This window comes from Cylas formicarius, unplaced genomic scaffold, assembly GCF_029955315.1.
Source record: "Cylas formicarius isolate icCylForm1 unplaced genomic scaffold, icCylForm1.1 PGA_scaffold_6__28_contigs__length_40554024, whole genome shotgun sequence".
NCBI classification, from domain to species: Eukaryota; Metazoa; Arthropoda; class Insecta; order Coleoptera; family Brentidae; genus Cylas; species Cylas formicarius.
In genome coordinates this window covers 33,288,401-33,306,813 of record NW_026844347.1, presented here as the reverse complement: position 1 = coordinate 33,306,813, position 18,413 = coordinate 33,288,401, and the positions used below count along the sequence as shown (strand labels likewise).

The following is an 18,413-nucleotide window of genomic DNA, read 5'->3' as shown; positions in this document are numbered from 1 at the left end:
CTCCAAAATTAGTTTTTTTTACTTTAAGCAAGAGCACCTTTTTATTCGTGAATCCTTTAAGGAAAGTGCTGAAAACGTTAAAAATATAATTATGAAAAAAGATTAGACAAACTAAGCAGCGTCCCTTTAGCGACGCTAATGTACGATACATAGAAATAAGTAATACAGTTTTTAAAACACCCTGTAGAGCACTACAGAGTTTCCTAAAATTGAAAATATCTTTTATATGGCAAGATTCTTCTATGAAGTGTAATTTTTTAAATACTCACGGCTTCGCAGCATTCCAAATCCAAAAGGTAGACTGCGCAGCGTTCGCATTTCAATAAATCCTGAGCTTCTCTCATTATCTTGGTAACGAGACATTCCAGGTTGTTTTGCTCTTCGAATATACTCCTCGCCAGATTCAACAGTATCTGCAAGAAAAGATTTTAACGTTTTATTTAATTAATTAATTTAAAAGGAATTTAGTATTAAAAAATAGCACGTTAATTAATAAATTTAGATGAACAACTAAATTCCTCAAATAATTATATTAAAATCAGGAAAGTCAAATATTCTCCTGGTGTGATGATCGATTAATTTCAAATTCTACAAATAATTGGATACTTTGTTTTCTAAATTGATGTTACAAAATTGGTTTCCAAAATTATTATGGAAACTGGAATATCTGATTTCAATGTTTCAATGCTTGCTTGCAGATACATTATGGAATGCCTAACCGAGTAGGTAAAATTGCAAATTAAATTTTGGATACGTAGTTTAATTTTATATCAAATTGACGAGATAGGGTTGACTTTTAATAACGGTTAATAGAAATAAATTTATCCTGAAACTCCGTAAACTCCGGGATTAAGCTTTAAAGAACAGAGATATGTAAATGAGTCTTAAATAACAGAGATAAAAATGCTAGACTTCCAGACTCGGGAACGTTCTAGCTTAATGCATTTTCGCCAACCACTTTTGCCGAGAATTTCCATATTAAACTGATTTTAGGCGAAGAACTTAATAGTAGGAACCACCTACATACCAGGCAGCGCGAGCTAATCTGGATGGAATAAATTTACATTTCACTGATTCTAGGTACTCGAACATTTATTAAAATCACCTAAGGCGGCAGAAGCGATTCATTCCTTCGTTTGGATTTCCTTCTCAACCGATGCGATAAATCATACAGAATGCAAGGACATATCGTGGAATCGCTACGAATATATAATATCGTTGATAAATTTTGCAATTTCAAATGATTTATGTAAACTTTTAAAGGTCTATATAAAATGTCACCAATATTCGGGGAAAAGTTTATATTTGCCTATTAACACTTTTTTTCTTGTGGAACTCTTTTAACACGCACCAAGCATTTACGTCGAATAAAATGATAAATAGTTTTAAATTCTAAAATCCTAGCAGGTAAAGTAGAACTGCCATGGAAATGAATTTTCTTTTTTAAATTCAAATTCAAATTTATTTATTTTGTGATATTTACAATAAAACAATTGTTTTCACAGGTCAACTAAAAAGTATAAGATATGTCTAAGATAAGAATGGTCCCATATAAGTAAACGTTAACAACACAAAAAGAGAGCCGGTAATCCTATTACATAATTTGTCTACTATCTTACCACGTTAGGTGTGGATCAAAATGCTTGTTTTTGTGGCTTCTGAGATCTCATTGAGAGTTTCTAATTCAGTATTTTCTATTTCTTTTGTAGCTTTCTTCTTATTTGTTCTTCTGGGCGCTTTGTTATTTCTTCATCGTCGTAAACGCTTTCGGTAAAGAATACCGCATAAAGACTTCCTAGATGATGATTCTTAAACCACTCAACGGAGGAGTTCAAAAAGTTGTTCTCAATGGAAAAACCTACGTCTCCGTCTCTCACATGATATGTCTAATTCATAGTGATGCCGACATAATAACAGAAAAATACAAACTTCTATGACTATACGACTTTTTCCACAAAAAAAAAGTGAAACGATACCTAAATAAGGTAGTGAAAACAGTATCTCAATATCGTACTCCTAGTCCAAAATATCAGAAAATAAAATTTTTTCACCATAAAATTTTAAAAAGACACACCAACATTTTGTTTTGGTTAGTAATGCGTATTTATTCAAAATTCTATATAATTTATCAAAAATTTGGGTGTAAGTATGTCCCATTCTTACATATATTTCATAAATGCAAGGCGTGTTCAAAAAGTGAAGTGACTTTTAAGTTTCATCAAAAAGAATTTATTTATCCCCCCAGATATAGTACACTTGTTCCCACGTTTTTCCCGATCCTTGAAGCATTTCTTGTAAGCATTTTCTGGTATAGACTTGAATTCTCCTAGCGATTTTGTCATTATTTCCTCAATCGTTTCAAACCTCCTTTTTTTCGTGAGTTTCTTGAGTTTTGGGAACAGAGGAAAGTCGCAGGAAGCCATATCCGGTAAACATGGTGGCTGAGGCATGACTGTGGTTTTCTTTTTGACCAAAAATTTAGACATTTTTAGAAATTTAGACATTCTAATTTTCTACACACAATTTTATGCAAATTCTTTTTTATATTTTCTGTTACAGCAGAAAATTGCCGAGCACACAAAACAATTGCAACGCTTCTGTCTCACAAAAAAAGTAAATATGGTAAATGGCTAAAACTGTGAACATATGTTAGTGACTTGTGTACCTATATAATAAAAAAATATATCAACCAACCAAAATGCTTTACATTTATTTATTTATTAGCAATGTTTGGAATTGCTTAAGCACAAATTATTCAGAGCTGCATTTGATTAATATTTAATAAATTTTGATGGATGGCCTTTATTACGTACTTTTGTACAATTGTAAGCTTGGACAAATATCTTAGTTTATAAAAATTTTATGTAGTCATATGGATCAATACTTTGAAATCTTTGCAAAGATATGATGAAAAAGTTGTTATTTTTAATTTACCGATATTAAGTGATAAAATGTTTATTAAGCAGTTAGTTTATTTCATGCAGTCTTTTCAACATTGTTTTTTACTAGTCATCCCCACTAATTGTTGCACCTAAATCATCAGTAACATTAATGTCCCATTCGCAAATGATATCAGTTCTGGGATATCGCACAAATGCGTAATGTCATCAGGAATCTGGAAGACGATTTCAATCAAGCCATTATAAATTGCCCCATTTATAGGGGTACAGTAACTAGAAAAAACCAGTCCCGTTCCATAGGCGCCAGGAAAAGCAAATAAGAGCCAAGGCACCGGACGCTTTAGCAATCAAATAAAGCTTTTCCGTTCCGTCCCCAAACGAGTTTTTTTTCTAATAATTAATTTTTTTTTATCATCCGAAATGGAAGATTGTATTTTTTGCGCCTCGATATAAATACGCCAACCTTTCGCGCCTCTTTTGTTTTCTTGCCCGCCTGCCAGGATATTTTTCATCGCGTTTGAAGTGAACTTGGCCATAAACCAAGATTAACACCTAAGTTAGTCAGCAGCAGAGGGATAATATTTGCACTTTTTTATTATAATTTTTGGAGTCAATATGGTACCGACGGAAATGCAAGTGTTGGTCTTTTCGTATACTTGTATATTTGGTAATAATAATAATAATAATAATAATAATAATAATAATAATAATAATATTAATAATAATAATAATATTAATAATAATAATAATAATAATAATAATAATAATAATAGTGATTTTCCCAAAGGCAAGTACAAAATTGTATAGGAATACATACGCACATACACGATACATACATTATACGGTATGCGATTTCCTGTTTAAACATACATCCAAACTCAGATATTAAAATTATCACATTGTTTATGATAGTTATGAAACCTTATAGTATGGGTTTTGCTTGCGTTGAATTATAGAATAATTTTTCTAAACCATACCATCAATCTATCGAGTACCCTATACCACTTCTCTAAGAGGTCGTCGTCATTCCGACACAACAACACCAAGGAAAGATTATCCGCATACATCACAAAATATGTATCAGGTAAAAACGTATTATTGAAAAAGTTTAAAGAATTTCTAATTGATTTATTAATAGTTAACAGAAAAGCTTGATTTATTAGAGTGAACCTCTATTAGTCTTAGTCAAAATATGAATACTGGGAAAATTCGGAGAGGTTTTTTTTTAAGGCGAGACACTCTGGCTGCCCAATTATATCTTCCCCATATGGTGATCCCATATGGCATTTTAGAGTGAAAGAAAGCGAAATACACATTTCTCATAACTAAGCGATTTTGCGTTTGTGCCCGCTAGTCAGCAACATTACCTACTACTACTGTTCAGTTCGTCTAGAGACGAACTTCCGCCGATAATTATGGTGTCGTATGCAAATAGTCTACACTTGATGGACTTAATAAAATGTGCAAAATCATTTATGAAAATGAGGAAGAGGAGAGGACCCAAAAGCTATCCTTGCGGCACACCGTGACTGACCCTGGGGTAAAAAAGAAGAAGTACTTGCATCTACCCCCACCCTTCGACGGCGATTAGTAAAAATAGGATTCGAAAAAGATATGACGGACCCTGACAAAATAGCAGACAACTTTTGCAATAACATAGTTGACGGCCTTTAATATATCCAAAAGAGAGAGAGAGAGAGATACACGTTGTCCACCCGCCGTATTCTATAATATGTTATACACAATCGCACCCATCGCTTTTATAGTTGACTTTCCGGATTAAGAAAAAACCATTATGCATTAGCAAAAAAATGACATTTTTAGCAAGTAATTGCACAGCAGCTCTTTCAACACAAGTTCAAAAATCTTGCCAAAAATAGGCAATATTGAAATAGCACGGTAATTGTTTATATCATATTTTCTGCCTTTTTTGAAAAGTGGAATCACTTCTGCATACTTATGTTAAAAGAGACACCGAGAAGTCAGAATAATATTCTTTAATCAATCGGCTGTTAATATTATAAATAGCTAAGATTTCTTTAAAGTTAAAATAGATTTTGAAATCTTAATTTCTAATATATAAGGAAAATTAAAGTATTTATCAAAATCACTGTGATTATTATTTAAGTTTAGATGTGCAATTGAGTTTAAGAAAAAGAAATGTTACCTATTATATTATCTGCAATGCTAGAAATATACGAGTTAAAATCATCGCATCCGATGTCTCAACTTGATTTTTAATTACATCTATTTTATTTTTTGAGTTAAATTTTTCTTGATTTCTTGCTCGTATTCCCTTTTTAAATTTCTTTAAATAGTTGTCATTATTATATAATTTATTTATAATTATCACCATTTGTTTCATTGAAAATTAGGTATGACACGTGAAATTTATTAAATTTTTCATTTTGACGCTCGCAAATCCGCATGAAAAAGTTAACAACTCCGTCAACATTCTTGTGAGTCCTTTAAGACGTTCATTTTGGAGCACCCTAGACACCTCTACGCAACTAACAGGATGAATGACAATGAATACCTACTGACCTGATTCCTTTTATATTCAAGGACCGAGACCTCGAAAAGTTGCGCGTTCTGTATGCCTATTCCGCAAAAGGTTAAGTACCGCTGGAACACTTCGACGTCGTGGCCCGTGAACTCTTGAGAATTGTTCGTTTTGTTAATTATCTGCGCTACGCCGATGACGTCGCCCTCGTAATTGCATATCGGCAGACACAGTATCAAGTTCGTCTTGTATCCTGTTTTGAGGTCGATTTCATTGTTGAATCGGGGGTCCTGCAACAAACGATAGACGCCAATAAGTCAGAGTTTATGAGAATGCGAAACCGACAGGATTTACCTACATTTGCCTCAGAAAAAAACGTTTTTTCTGTTTCTTCTGCTGAAGTCGGCTTAAGGGACTAAAATTTCTGTTGAGCTTTGAGATTCTAGCTAACCTAACCGCCGAAACTGATAAAAATAACTTTAAGAAAATGCGTCGGTCGATTTTGGTTGATTCTTTTTTTCGAATGGATTTTTTCTCTCTCTAGTGAGATCTGCCGGTCTTTAGAAAGGATATAATAAGTTCAATTAGTAAAACTATTTAATAATTGATTTACTAATTTTAATTTCGAATTGGAAGACCTTCTAAAAACTAAAAATTTATACAATGTCGTCAAAGAAATGTCCTGCAAAAGTTGATAGAAATCGGGTCAGTTAAGTTAGTACGTTTCTAAAGGAAATTGCAACTGCTTACTACCGTTGCCATTCACCAGTTAGTATATAAGATATCTAAAGCAAATTGCGATATTGTCATATTTATTATCAAGAACATTAAATAAATTGAAATTTTTAGTATGTGACAGCATAGTCAAAGCTCAAGGCTATGGAAAGAGATGAAAAACTTAGCGATTCTGATTTAGGGGACACTAAACCATTGCAAAGATAACTCGACAAGCACTAAGATAGGAAATGAGGTTACCTCCTGAAAAGGATTAAGACGAGGATGCTGCTTATCTCCGACACTTTTGCAAATGCAAAAATATGGTACGCGCAAACTAATTTTAATTCTCTGAAAAACAAAGAAACCCTTAAATGTTAGAATGGAAGCACAAAGGAAACACACAAATCTAAGGGTCAGAAACATATATGGACCAAATAACACTACATCAAATGGTCCGAAGTTCGGGTTGTCCAACCGCATTCGAAAAAGCGCAAGTTGAATTCATTTAATACAAGCGTGAACATACCTACAACCTGGCAACCCTCAATAAAGTGCACCAATGATAGCGTTTCAGCGGAATAACCTCATCCGACCTCTTGAACCCTGTAGTCTAATATACAGTGTTCTATGTAGAATGATTTACGGTACAAAATCGGAAATGTTGGTATGCGGATATGTGCTACTTTGTAAAATATTTTTAGCCATGCGGTTTTGCCAGATAGAATAGAAAAGAATAGAATTTATCGACCACGTTTTGTTCTTACAATTATGACAAGTCATAAATACAATACGTAAAAAAATATGTATATAAAAAACAAGACAATGAATAAATTATATAAAAAGATTGTAAATTATATAAAACAGTGTATAGTGTATAAGAACAACATTATAGAAAGTCATTGCAGAGTCACACCGTTCACAGACCCTTCTTTGTCTTCAATCACAGCGGGAGTACCCATGTATTCCCCAACGGAGTAAAAGCAGTGCCTTTTAAGAAAGGTTAAGATGTTTTTTTTTAATTTTCTATTACTTTCACCTTAGCTGGTAGTTTATTGTACAAGTTTAAGTTTAGTGAATTTTTTTGACTTTTTGTATATTTGAATTTTGAAGCACGAAGTAGCTTGTTATTTCTAGTTAAATAATCATGGTAAGAGGAGTTCTGACTGAAGCTGTCTATGTTTCTGTGTATTTCTAATAATTGATAATAAATAATAAATATACAGACAAGGAAGTGGCATAATTTCCAACTTCTTAAAAATTGGTAGATAGTGCTTCAGATAACCTGCACCGGCAATCAAACGAACAACTTTCTTTTGGAGTTTAAATGCCTGGTCTGCTGTGGCAAAATTACCACAGAGAACTATGCCGTAAGTTAGATGAGAGTGAAAAAGAGAAAAATAGGTAACTCGCAATGTGCCCACGGTTTTTTACACAAGATGTTAATATGAGGGGCCTAATTCAAACTATCATCAAGCGTCACTCCCAAGAGCCTCACATTCTTGCCCTCCAGTATATTATTATCAGTTGAGAAAACAAGACGTTCTGTCTTATCTATGTTTAGTTGTTTAACGTTGGTGAACCAAAGTTCCGCCAACCGTTCAACATTATCAACATTGTGCATAAATTCATTGCAGTCTTTGCCATAAATCACAAACGATGTATCGTCCGCATAAAGTGTACGCTTATTGGGAAACAGAAAATTATACACTCTTAAGGTATCTATATCAACGTGTTTTAAATGGGCCACCCTGTATGTTATTGTATTTTTAGATTCTACGAAAAATTCTGGAATTTTGTTAGGCAACATGTACCATACCTATCTTGAACATTTTCGGAGATAGAAAATACTTTTTAAGAAATTTGGCAATAAATAACTCGATATAAAATCATAATTGGTTGCGATTCCCTATTGAATTGCTTTTTCATAATATGGTATGAGAATTAACGTAGCGTACAGGGCATTCATAAGTTAGGCCCCAATTGGCAAGATATAAAAATCCATGTTAAGTGTTAATTTTAAATGAAACACCCAATATTTTCTATTGGCACGTTAATGAGCAATTAATTTGCCATCTAAAAGTACCAAGCTATGGTATATCTATTTTCACTGGTTTTCGAGTTATAAGGAAAAAACCAAATTATTGCAATTAAAGCGAATTAAAGTTACACAGTTCTTTTGGGTAGCTGGCTTTGGCCTGCAATGGTGACGTTTTTGTAAACACATTTGTTTTTGGCATAAATAAGTTTAATATTGCGATATTAGTGTGTTCAAATGAGTAACTGAATCTGGGAGGAAATACATATGTCAATAAGAATTTAATATTCATAGACACTGTTATACACAAAACTAATATTAAAGACTAATAAACGGTTTTATATTGTTGAACTGAGGTGGCTTTTACTCGATGAAAATATATTTAACAAAATAAATAAGAACTGAAAGTTCAGATTTTCATGAAATTATATATATTCACATGACAATTGTGTCGACAACACTGTGTCTTTATCAAATGCTTGATAAAGACACGGTGTTGTCGAAAGAATTGTCATGTGAATGAATGTATACAATTTCGTGAAAATCTGAACTTTTAGTTCTCATTTGTTTTGTTTTAAATTGTTTTTAATAACCTAGAACCAGATATCCATGGATTGAGTTCAAGCTGTTGAAAAGACTGCCTGGCACGGCGTTTCGAATCTTCTATTGTTTCAACTGGAGTTTTATACACTCTTTCGCCCCAAAGGTATCAACCGGTATATCTGGCGAAAGCGGTTGCCAATTCCATAAACCTAGACGGTTTTTAAACATGATTGTAAGTTCTTGACTTACTCTATTTGTACAATGAGCCGGAGGTCCATCAACGCTAATGGCAAATTATCTAAAATATTTGTAACTACTGTTCGTAAAATATCTAGATATTTTCCCTATTCAAATTCTCGTTGTAGCTACAAAAATCTATTTTATTGCAACGTTGAAACTAAATGTATGTTGAAATCATTTTTCTCGTACAAATTTTGGATTTTCTGATGACCCTCCCGTGAAAATTTTGACTCGTCGGTCCAAATAATTCTTTTCAAAAAATCTCGATCTTCATCTAACTAACTAACTAACCAATATAATCTCACAAAATTCTACCCGTAGTGGTGCACCACAAAAAGAGAATGAGAAACGTCACAATGCCTGAGCAGAGCCTGCTAACCAGATGAAATGTGATTATTTTAATTAGCTTTAATTGCAAAAATTTGGTAAATCATTCTCCATAAACATCTTTAAGGACACTCACCGCGAATAACCCTGTATAAATCTCCTAGCCCTAGAATTAAAATAAAGACAACGGTAGTACGACAATCTCTAGTATTACTTTTTACTCTGTTTTTGGCAGACGATCAGATAATTATTCAGTTATATGATTAGGAAACTCAAACAAAGGAGATGATCTCATTGTAGGCCGTGAAGAAATAAGTGATCTAACGCTAGACATTGGTCTGATAAAAGCAGTAAATTGTAGTAAATACAATCGAAACTCTATATAGTGAAATTGAAGGGAAGGAAAAGTTTTCGTTACAAAGAGTTATAGGCACTTGAAAAATAACAATACGCATATGTGTTCTGTAATATTTAATTATTCTATATACATATTTTACATCTACTTACGAACATTTTATATAAATATTTAAGAACTATATTTAATGTTTCAAATAATCGGTCATTTTATTTTGAATTTTTTTAGTGTGCCAATATGCATCTCGTACTTTCGCTTGTATTGTCACCATTTCTTCAAGAGGGGCATCTTTCCCATGATACATAAAAAAATTCTCTAGGAGCTTAACTTAATATAGGGCTTGTGGTGGTCCCAGATCAACTCCTTTATCTTCTTCTTCCTCTTGGTGCTCTTCCTCACCCTTTCTTGCTTGATGTAATATGGCTTCCTCTGTCAAGTCTGCTGTTGTAGGCAAATCCTGATCTATCACCATAAAATCTTGCAACTCCTCACTTGTAAACGTAATTGTTGTTTGAAACTGCTTTATCTACTCGCTTAGTGACTGATCATATTCCAAGTTCTGTTCGCATTCTGTCTCGGTAATAAGTTCTGTATGACGGTAGCAGTGTTGGATTGTTTCTGCTGTCACCAAGGCACCTAGGATATTAAAGGAAAATTTGTCTTCGGAGTCGATTATTTCCATTAAAATGTTTTTCATGTATCGATTCTTAAGACTTTTTATTACACTGTGGTCCATCGGCTGTAATACACTTGTTGTTTTGACTGGAAGAAAAGCCAATTCAATATTACGTAGATTTGAAATGTGCAGGGCAGTTATCTAAGTGAAGTTGTATTTTCCTCCCCTTTAATTCTGCATCCCATTTCCGTATCTCCTATTCAAAAATTTGCGATGTCATCCATGCAGACTTGTTTGCCTTGTAAGCGACCGGCAAATGCTTCATGTTTTTAAAACATCGTGGGTTAGTTGATTTTTCAATCACGACTAGCTTATTTTTTTCTCTCCCACTCGTATTGGCAGCTACTAACACTGTTATACGTTCGTTGGAAAGTTTTTCACCCACACACTTTTCGCTTTGAAATTTAAGAGTTTTATCTGGCGTCATTTTGTAAAAATACCAGTTTCGTCAGCATTAAAAATCACGTCAGCAGGGTACTTTTCTGCTAGTTTTGGCCACGTCTTCTCGAGCCAATCGTTAGTGACGTTTCTGTCGACATCACGGGCTTCGCCACTTATCTGTCCATAATTTATACCATATCCCTCTTTGAACTTCCCCAACTATCCTTCCGAAGTCTTGATATCGATACGATACATTATGTCCTAAGAGTAGTACGTTCTTAAGACGTTGCTGTTGGAAGCACTGCAACATTGCCCGATCCAAATCTTCAACTTTTGACTTCCTTAGTTTTTTACTAGAACTGCCTGTCGCTTCAGCCTGAATGATTTTTCTTTGTACTTCCAAATCGTGGATACAGTCGACGGTGTAAGTTCGTATCGACGTTCGTATCGACGTCCCCGTTCTATCTCCTGAATTAAAGCAACTTTATCATCTAGAGATGAAATTTTTCGCTTACTCGCCATGCTCGCCGTATTCACTAAGTCAAATTAGAACTGATTGAAACAATGGTGTGCTTTTATAATAAAGGCATTAACATAATCGCATATTACGAGAAAAACACTTAGGACGACCAGGTTCTCGGTAATTAGATTATTAGGGTAAGGAATTCTGAGAATGTAAGAGACTCTATTAATTACAAGTCAACATTCCTTACTTTGTTACCTGATGTGCCCTTTTTTCTTTCGGTATTGAAAGTGAGAAATTCGTTATACAGAGTGGATTAATACATAGTTTTGTATGGAGACCTAATAGTACAACAAATTTTATTATAATTATATTTTGTTATAAATAGATGTAGAATACTCAACAGAACAGTAAACTAAATAGAAAACTTGTTTAGGTAAAAAATCACAAGAGCCACAGAGCAGCCTAGCCCAAACCCTTTACGCTTCTGAAACATGGGACGTGCTGCGGATGATCAATACTCAAAAGAGTTAGAAATCACGACGTTCGAATGTAGATGCATATGGAGAGACAAATACACGAAGACATACAAACAGCCAGCTAACTTCAAGAAGGTGCTAGAATGGACGCCATTGGAAAGAAGAAAGAAGACACCACCAAGTAGGAGCTAGTGTGATGACTTAGATCAAGCGATGACCAATCGAACCTTTTCTAATTTCTAAATTGGGGACGGAGAGACATGAGCTCACAAGTCAATAAGTACTATTTGAATTTTTTAATATTTGCTAGTTAATAATTTTTGCATTTAATATAAATGTTTTTAATATAAATATTTTTTATTTAAAGTTAATTTTCAAATTTTTAAATATTGTTGAGTAGTAGAATGATTATATTGTCAGTATTTTTTGGATATTAAATTCGCTGAAATTTCACAAGACTTTATCAACTACTTTCATCCAAATTGAGGAATAAAACAAAACTCTGATCCTTATATTAAGCAATTTTTTTACTCCGAGCGATGTAAAAACGCTCTTCTTCGCAAAATCTACATCCGTTCTTATATTGTATTAGAGTTGTTTTGTCGCTCCATAAATATTCCTTTTCTGAGTTTATTACCGCGCAGTGTCCGTAAAGAAGATAATGTGGAGGGACTTTATTAAATGGGGCAAAGATTGGATCACGCAACGGCGTTATTTCTGTCCGTTCTCGAAACTTATGGCCGCAATTTAATTTAAGCGGCATGTGGACAAATATTTTCTTACTTTGAAATTAAATTTCGGTTTTCAGATTGGACGCCGTTTTATTTTGAACGTCTGTCGCTCGTTTCGAGAAGCGACTATGAAAAGGCAGCTCGTGCTCTCGTGGAAATTTCTTTTTTCTAGGAAAAATAAAAAACCTAATTAGTGATAAAGTTCAGATCGAGTTTCAAATGTATTACACAGTTTGTGGAATTTTTAATGTTATACCGCGTCTTTTAAGACCGAACCAAAATTGGTAAGAACTTTTCTATGAAGCGAGAATTATTTTATTTTTTGGCAACTAACCAATTTATTTTGACAGTTTCATAAATGTCAATTTCATTTTTTAATATGTTTAATTAATTAATTAAGGTTGTTAAACCGAAAAGTGATATCAATTCTACAATTTTAAATGAAAGCCAACAATTTTGTTTCAATTAAAAAATCTTTTTATTAAAGGTAGCCCCCAAATGACAGTTGCCAAAACTCAGCTGGCCAATAATTCGTCACTTGACATTTTAAAGACAATTTCATGTAGATTTTAAATATCGAAACAAAATCGAATCGCTATTGGTATCACTTCTTTTTAAAAAAGTGTAATGTCAAGAACTAAGGTGTGAACAACCACCAGCAGCAGTTTGGGCAACAATCTTCACGCTTATAAGCTTCCAGCTGCAATTGCAGTGAATTTTGATGATTGATGTAATTGAATACTGATGAACTATTTTCTCTGGGGATTTTCGAAAGACTAGGTTTACGTGAACAAACCACAAACAATTAGCGTTCTGAAACTTTATTACCAAATATGGTTTAAAATTTTACGAAAAGAGCGGAGGTCTACTGTCTACATTATTAATTCCCATATTTCTATTTTATAACATCACATCATTAAAATAAGTTTGTCAAAAAAGTGCCAATTTACTGATATTCATATTTCAAAATTTTTACCTTCATTGCGTTCTGAAATATTGCCGGTAGGATTTCATTATTTAAAATAATTTATCAAGTTATAAATAACTAATGTATCAAGTTATAAATAATAAGTTTACCTATAATTATTACAGATTTTTTTTTCTGTTTCATTTACTGTAACGCTTAAAATTTTTGTTCTACTTTGAGATTCTAGCTAACCAAGGCAGCGAAGCTGATAATAATAACGTTAAAGGAAAATAGAACAAAAAATGTTCAGATTTTCACAGTTTTTAATTAATTTAATTTATAATAATTAATAATTAATAATTTTCACAGTTTTTATTTAATTTTTTTTTCACGTATTGATTCACGGATTTAAAAATGTGATGACAATATATTCCGGGATATTATCCGTTCGTTCCGACTGCAATCCTGCAGATGTTTCGCTAAGATCTCACTTGGAATCTTCAATGCCCGCGCTTTTTCCTTTTTGTAATTCAGTTTTATTGTTCATTAGAAAATGTCCTATGGTATTTCCAGTTTTAAAAGCAATAATTATACCAAATTTAGATAGATGTTTCGAAACTTTCTTGCTAGGTTCTCCTTTTGTTTTCTTTGTTTAATAAGGGATAGATAGAGCTCAGAGTTATTTGAAACTGCTTTTTAGTTATAATCTTATCTATAAAAAAAATGTGACAATCTGAACATTTTTTGTTCTAATTTAATTTATGTTAAATGTAAAAGCCACCTCAGTCCGAGATACTTTTTTAATTTTCTTTTTTACGAATTTATTTTTTTTTTCTATTGTGGTATCGATTCAAGTGAATTTCAAATATTCTAAGAAAATTGAGGGTTAGTACATTCCTTTTTTCTATACAGGGTGTTCCGAAATTAGACGTCAATATTTAACCAGGTATTCAGTTAGCCAAAATAGGGAAAAAAGTTTATATAAACTAGTGTGCAAATCGTCTTAGTTTTTAACATACAGAGTGTTAAATTTAAAGAGGTGATGGCAATTTTTTGTAAATTAATAATAATAATAGTAAATAAATAATAAAAAATCAAATCAATAAATTTTAAACTCTAGAAAAACGTGTAACATCTTGTACACCGGTATATATTTGTTAGTAAAACACTGATATTAATTATTAATAATTATTGCCTTCATTACTTCCAGAAATCTCGCATATAGGATATTAAGTTATAAAGAATCAACGCTATCGTATTGTTAAATAGTAAAATTTAATAGTAAGTAAATTATCTAAAAACAATCCTCGTAGCTAGCTCACCCCTATATAATTAAAAAACTTTTCTATAAGTTTTTAAAAAATTTGAAATGTTGTGATTTTCATGAATTAGTGTCTAAGTTAAGTCGACGTAGGGCAAAAAGGCCTTAGGCTATTTCCTGGACAAATATTTTGAAATCTTAATCAGAACCGGACGCCTCTAGTGGTATTGTTAAAACGCTCAACTAAAAAACGACTTTCTGAGTCTTCCCGTCAATTTTACAATATATATTCTTTTTACTGAACGTAATATTCAATTTCATTATCAACATTTACTTATTGCGGTTACATTTATGAAAGCTAAACGTGTTCGTGCATCAAACTTTAAACTTAACGTAAAATATCGAGCACGAAGTCAAATTCAATTACCCTCTGCACGCGAATGCAGTGGGTGAGGAGTAATTACGTAAATATAAGTCAATAATAATTGGAAGGACATTTGGAATATTCAAAAGTAATGGGAATTTAGTTTTAAGTAAACTCCGCTTATGAAGATGGTAACGACGTCAATTTCATCGCATAATCTTCTCATCCGAGCTTTAATTACTTTAATTGCTAATATACCAACTTTGATTACGGCTGCGGGCTCTACACCAAGGGCTTAATACTTCGTTGGCAAAACGAAAATTTCGGCAGAGAATATAAAATAATAATAAAAGCACTTTATTTCCAACATGACCCAATTGCAGAAAATATTAAATATAAATATATACAATATATATTCAGGGGACGTAAAAACTAATCTTGACTCTACTAATCTTATAACTAAAAAAAGGGAAAGAAGGAGAAAGAAAAGGATACGACTTGTCAGTACGAATAACTCGATGACAATCGAAGTGTCCGAAGTGTCGCCTGGAGACCTGAATGATATTTCAATTATAGTTTGTTGATGATAACAGACATATTGTAAATAAGGTTTTGAAATTGGATATTGGCACATCAAAACGTAATTGTTCATGAGGAAATAGACAATGAACTCCTTAATGAACTAACTTGTAGAGAAATGAAACAAATTGTAAGTCTCTGCTGCAAGCTCAGAATCAGTAAAGCGAAGCTCCCCAGCAGAAGAACATCATCAACTCCCTTCTCAGGATAGGAATCTTCCTCCCTGAACATTAGATGCTTCAGTAACATTCTCTGCTCACTCTTAATTGACTGAGTGTGGCAGTTATTTATTTATTGGTGACCATACCACATAGTAAAGTTATGCATGTTGACTAAATCCTAATTAAAGGACATGGTTTAAGATGAACATGGATCTGGTTCTAATATGGTGTAAACACTATCAAACTACTTTGCAAAATCTGCGACAACCATATTATGCCCATGGCATGACTGATTTGAATAGGACATTGTGGTTGGGATTCCCGAATCTACCTTCTTACTCTGAATAAATGATCGTAAATTGGTAGGACTATCGTATATAAATAAAAAAAAGGGTATTCAATTATATGAAAAATATAATAAAAATCATTTGAATTATTTCGAAATGTTCTTTCCTAATAATATTACTATATTTTAAATATTTTTCTACAATCTTGTGGTAACAAGCTAAAAAATATTATTAGGTTTATACACATGTCATCAAAATTAACTTCAACTATAATTTGGGTCAACTTCAAAGTTAATTTTCTCTGGCACTGCCAACTCGATTTGGATATATATATTTTCTTAATTGTAGATTAAATCTCCACAAAATATTTGCAACTCTTAAACAATCTAGAATATGTATCTCATGTAGCTTCCAAAAAGAAAGACACTCTCGGGTGTACACGAAAATTTTAAAATTTTCTTATATTTTAAAAAACTTTATATTTAAATGTGTTTAAGGTAAACAAAACAGAATTTTGTATGCTTATTTGAACTTTGTTTTCCCGGGGCAGTCTGTGAAGAAGCAAACGGTCCACACGTTTTAAACCTCAATGATCCCTCTGAGGTAAATAACACGGAATCTCTTCAACCATCGCATCGTTTGGAATGGATAATGGCTAAACCTATCTGCGACTTGAATGAAACTAAAACTACTCCAGACAGAGATAATCGCTATTAAGTGGATCGGTTGGAACAAAACTGCTGTCACTTAATCGATTTTCAATTAGCTATTCAGTAAGCTTAATACGAATGAATAATTCTATTAGCCCAAATCTAGGCAATTTTAATAGGCGCTTACTCCAAAGTATAGGAGCAAACAAATTTAATATCATCCAACTCGATGCAGTTTTAATTGCATTACATTAGCGTTTACTTGGAAGCTAAAATTTGCAATTTTACTTAGCTTCTAAAATAGTTTATTTTTGCGAAAAGCTGCACTGGGGAATTACGGGGGGAATTAAGGCATATTGTTTATTATATAAAAATATAAGTATTTTTTTTGAGAATTGCCGTTAAAGAACTTGAAGAAATTATTAGACGATTTAATAATAACAAAAAATGGTTTCACACTTTCAAAAGTAACAGTAACTAATCTTTAAAAGCATAAAACCCCCCTTACATAGCAGAAAAATATAAACCAAATTCCACCTCGCGTGAGGCATCGGGAACGCAGACATCGCATGAAGTTCTAATAAGGATTATGACTTTTAGATGCGTTTCTGATTGTGGTTCCACTACTTTAGCAGTGACAGAAAGAAAGGTGAGTTTAGACAATTGCATTTGAAGTAATAACTGAATTTGAAATAGTAACAATCTGCGTGAAACCCAAGGAAAACCACAAACGTAAAAATTGTTAATAGCAGCACAGTAGCAGCGAGACTTTGTTCTCCTTGTTATAGTATGACTGTCGATCTATGCAACTCATTAAAATGCAGATCCTATACCCTCGATCACTGCTAAGGTTTTAAATTTACCAACAGAAGTACTAATTTAGAATTCTTGATACTCGAAGCAATTTTGTGAAAGACATTAGGGAATGAGTTCAAAGCGTCGGTAAGAAGGAAAAATGTTTTCCCAGTTTCTTCTGTGATGGTTTTAATCTAAACGAAGAATATTGTGTAATCTATGTTCAGTAAATAGAACAATCATAGGTAAATGTAGATCTGTTGGAAGGGAAATCATTATTGTGAAGTTAGATGACGACAGTGAGAGTGCAACCGAGCTAGATAAAAACTTATTTAGAATTATACTTATTTACATTTATTGTTAATACGGAACCTACTTTAGATAGGTACCTAGTTAGGAGCCTAGTATAGTGATGCATATGATTTTTTGACAAGGTAGTTTATTGTATACTTATATGTAATAGATCCTTATTAATTGAACGTACACTGATACTTGTAACAAAAACACTAGATTTCAAAATAGTTCTTGTGAAAAATAATGTTTTCATTACTTGTTGTATAAATCAGTTTTAGTTTTTCTAGTGTTTATGTAAATACAGCATTCATTCGGCTTGATTCGACCACCCGCTGGTTCCTAACAGCAATGAATAATTAAAGGCCTGGTCCTACTATACTATTACGTCATTAACAATTTTTTCCTAGATTAAAATTATAATTTCAATTATATCATATAAAAGTATGAAGGTATTATTATTATAATTATTTCGGAACAAATCGAAAACCATCCCTATTATAATTGCATGCGATGCATCACACTTAATCCCGATTCCTGATCCAGAAACAAAACGTTATTGGATTCACCGCGTCCTTTGTATCGCGTAATTACAGTGACGCCAGGTCTATCTTATTTCCAGGATCACCCGTCAATATCATTGCTGACATGTTATTCGAGAGGATATTTAAAAGACGGGAATCGAAGGGCGTCACGCTAAAAATAGGACCGCCATCCATGTTCGCTTCGTGCGTAAAGGAGATTTGCGAAATTGGGGAAATTACGTGC

At 32.8% G+C, this 18,413-nt stretch overlaps 1 protein-coding gene across 2 annotated transcripts in view; it reads right to left on the bottom strand.

The window, feature by feature from the left end:
• LOC132702906 (cGMP-specific 3',5'-cyclic phosphodiesterase) overlaps window positions 1-18,413 on the bottom strand; it is a 58,326-nt gene that overhangs the window by 27,938 nt on the left and 11,975 nt on the right. For both annotated transcript variants that reach the window (XR_009618988.1, XM_060671766.1), the window contains exons 3-4: window positions 5,445-5,693; window positions 270-413 (exon numbers count right to left, since the gene is read on the bottom strand). Coding sequence is in view for 1 of the 2 variants with exons in the window: in XM_060671766.1 (XP_060527749.1) it covers window positions 270-413; window positions 5,445-5,693 (393 nt within the window). In the remaining variant the exon portion in view is untranslated. The remainder of the gene's footprint in view (window positions 1-269; window positions 414-5,444; window positions 5,694-18,413) is intronic.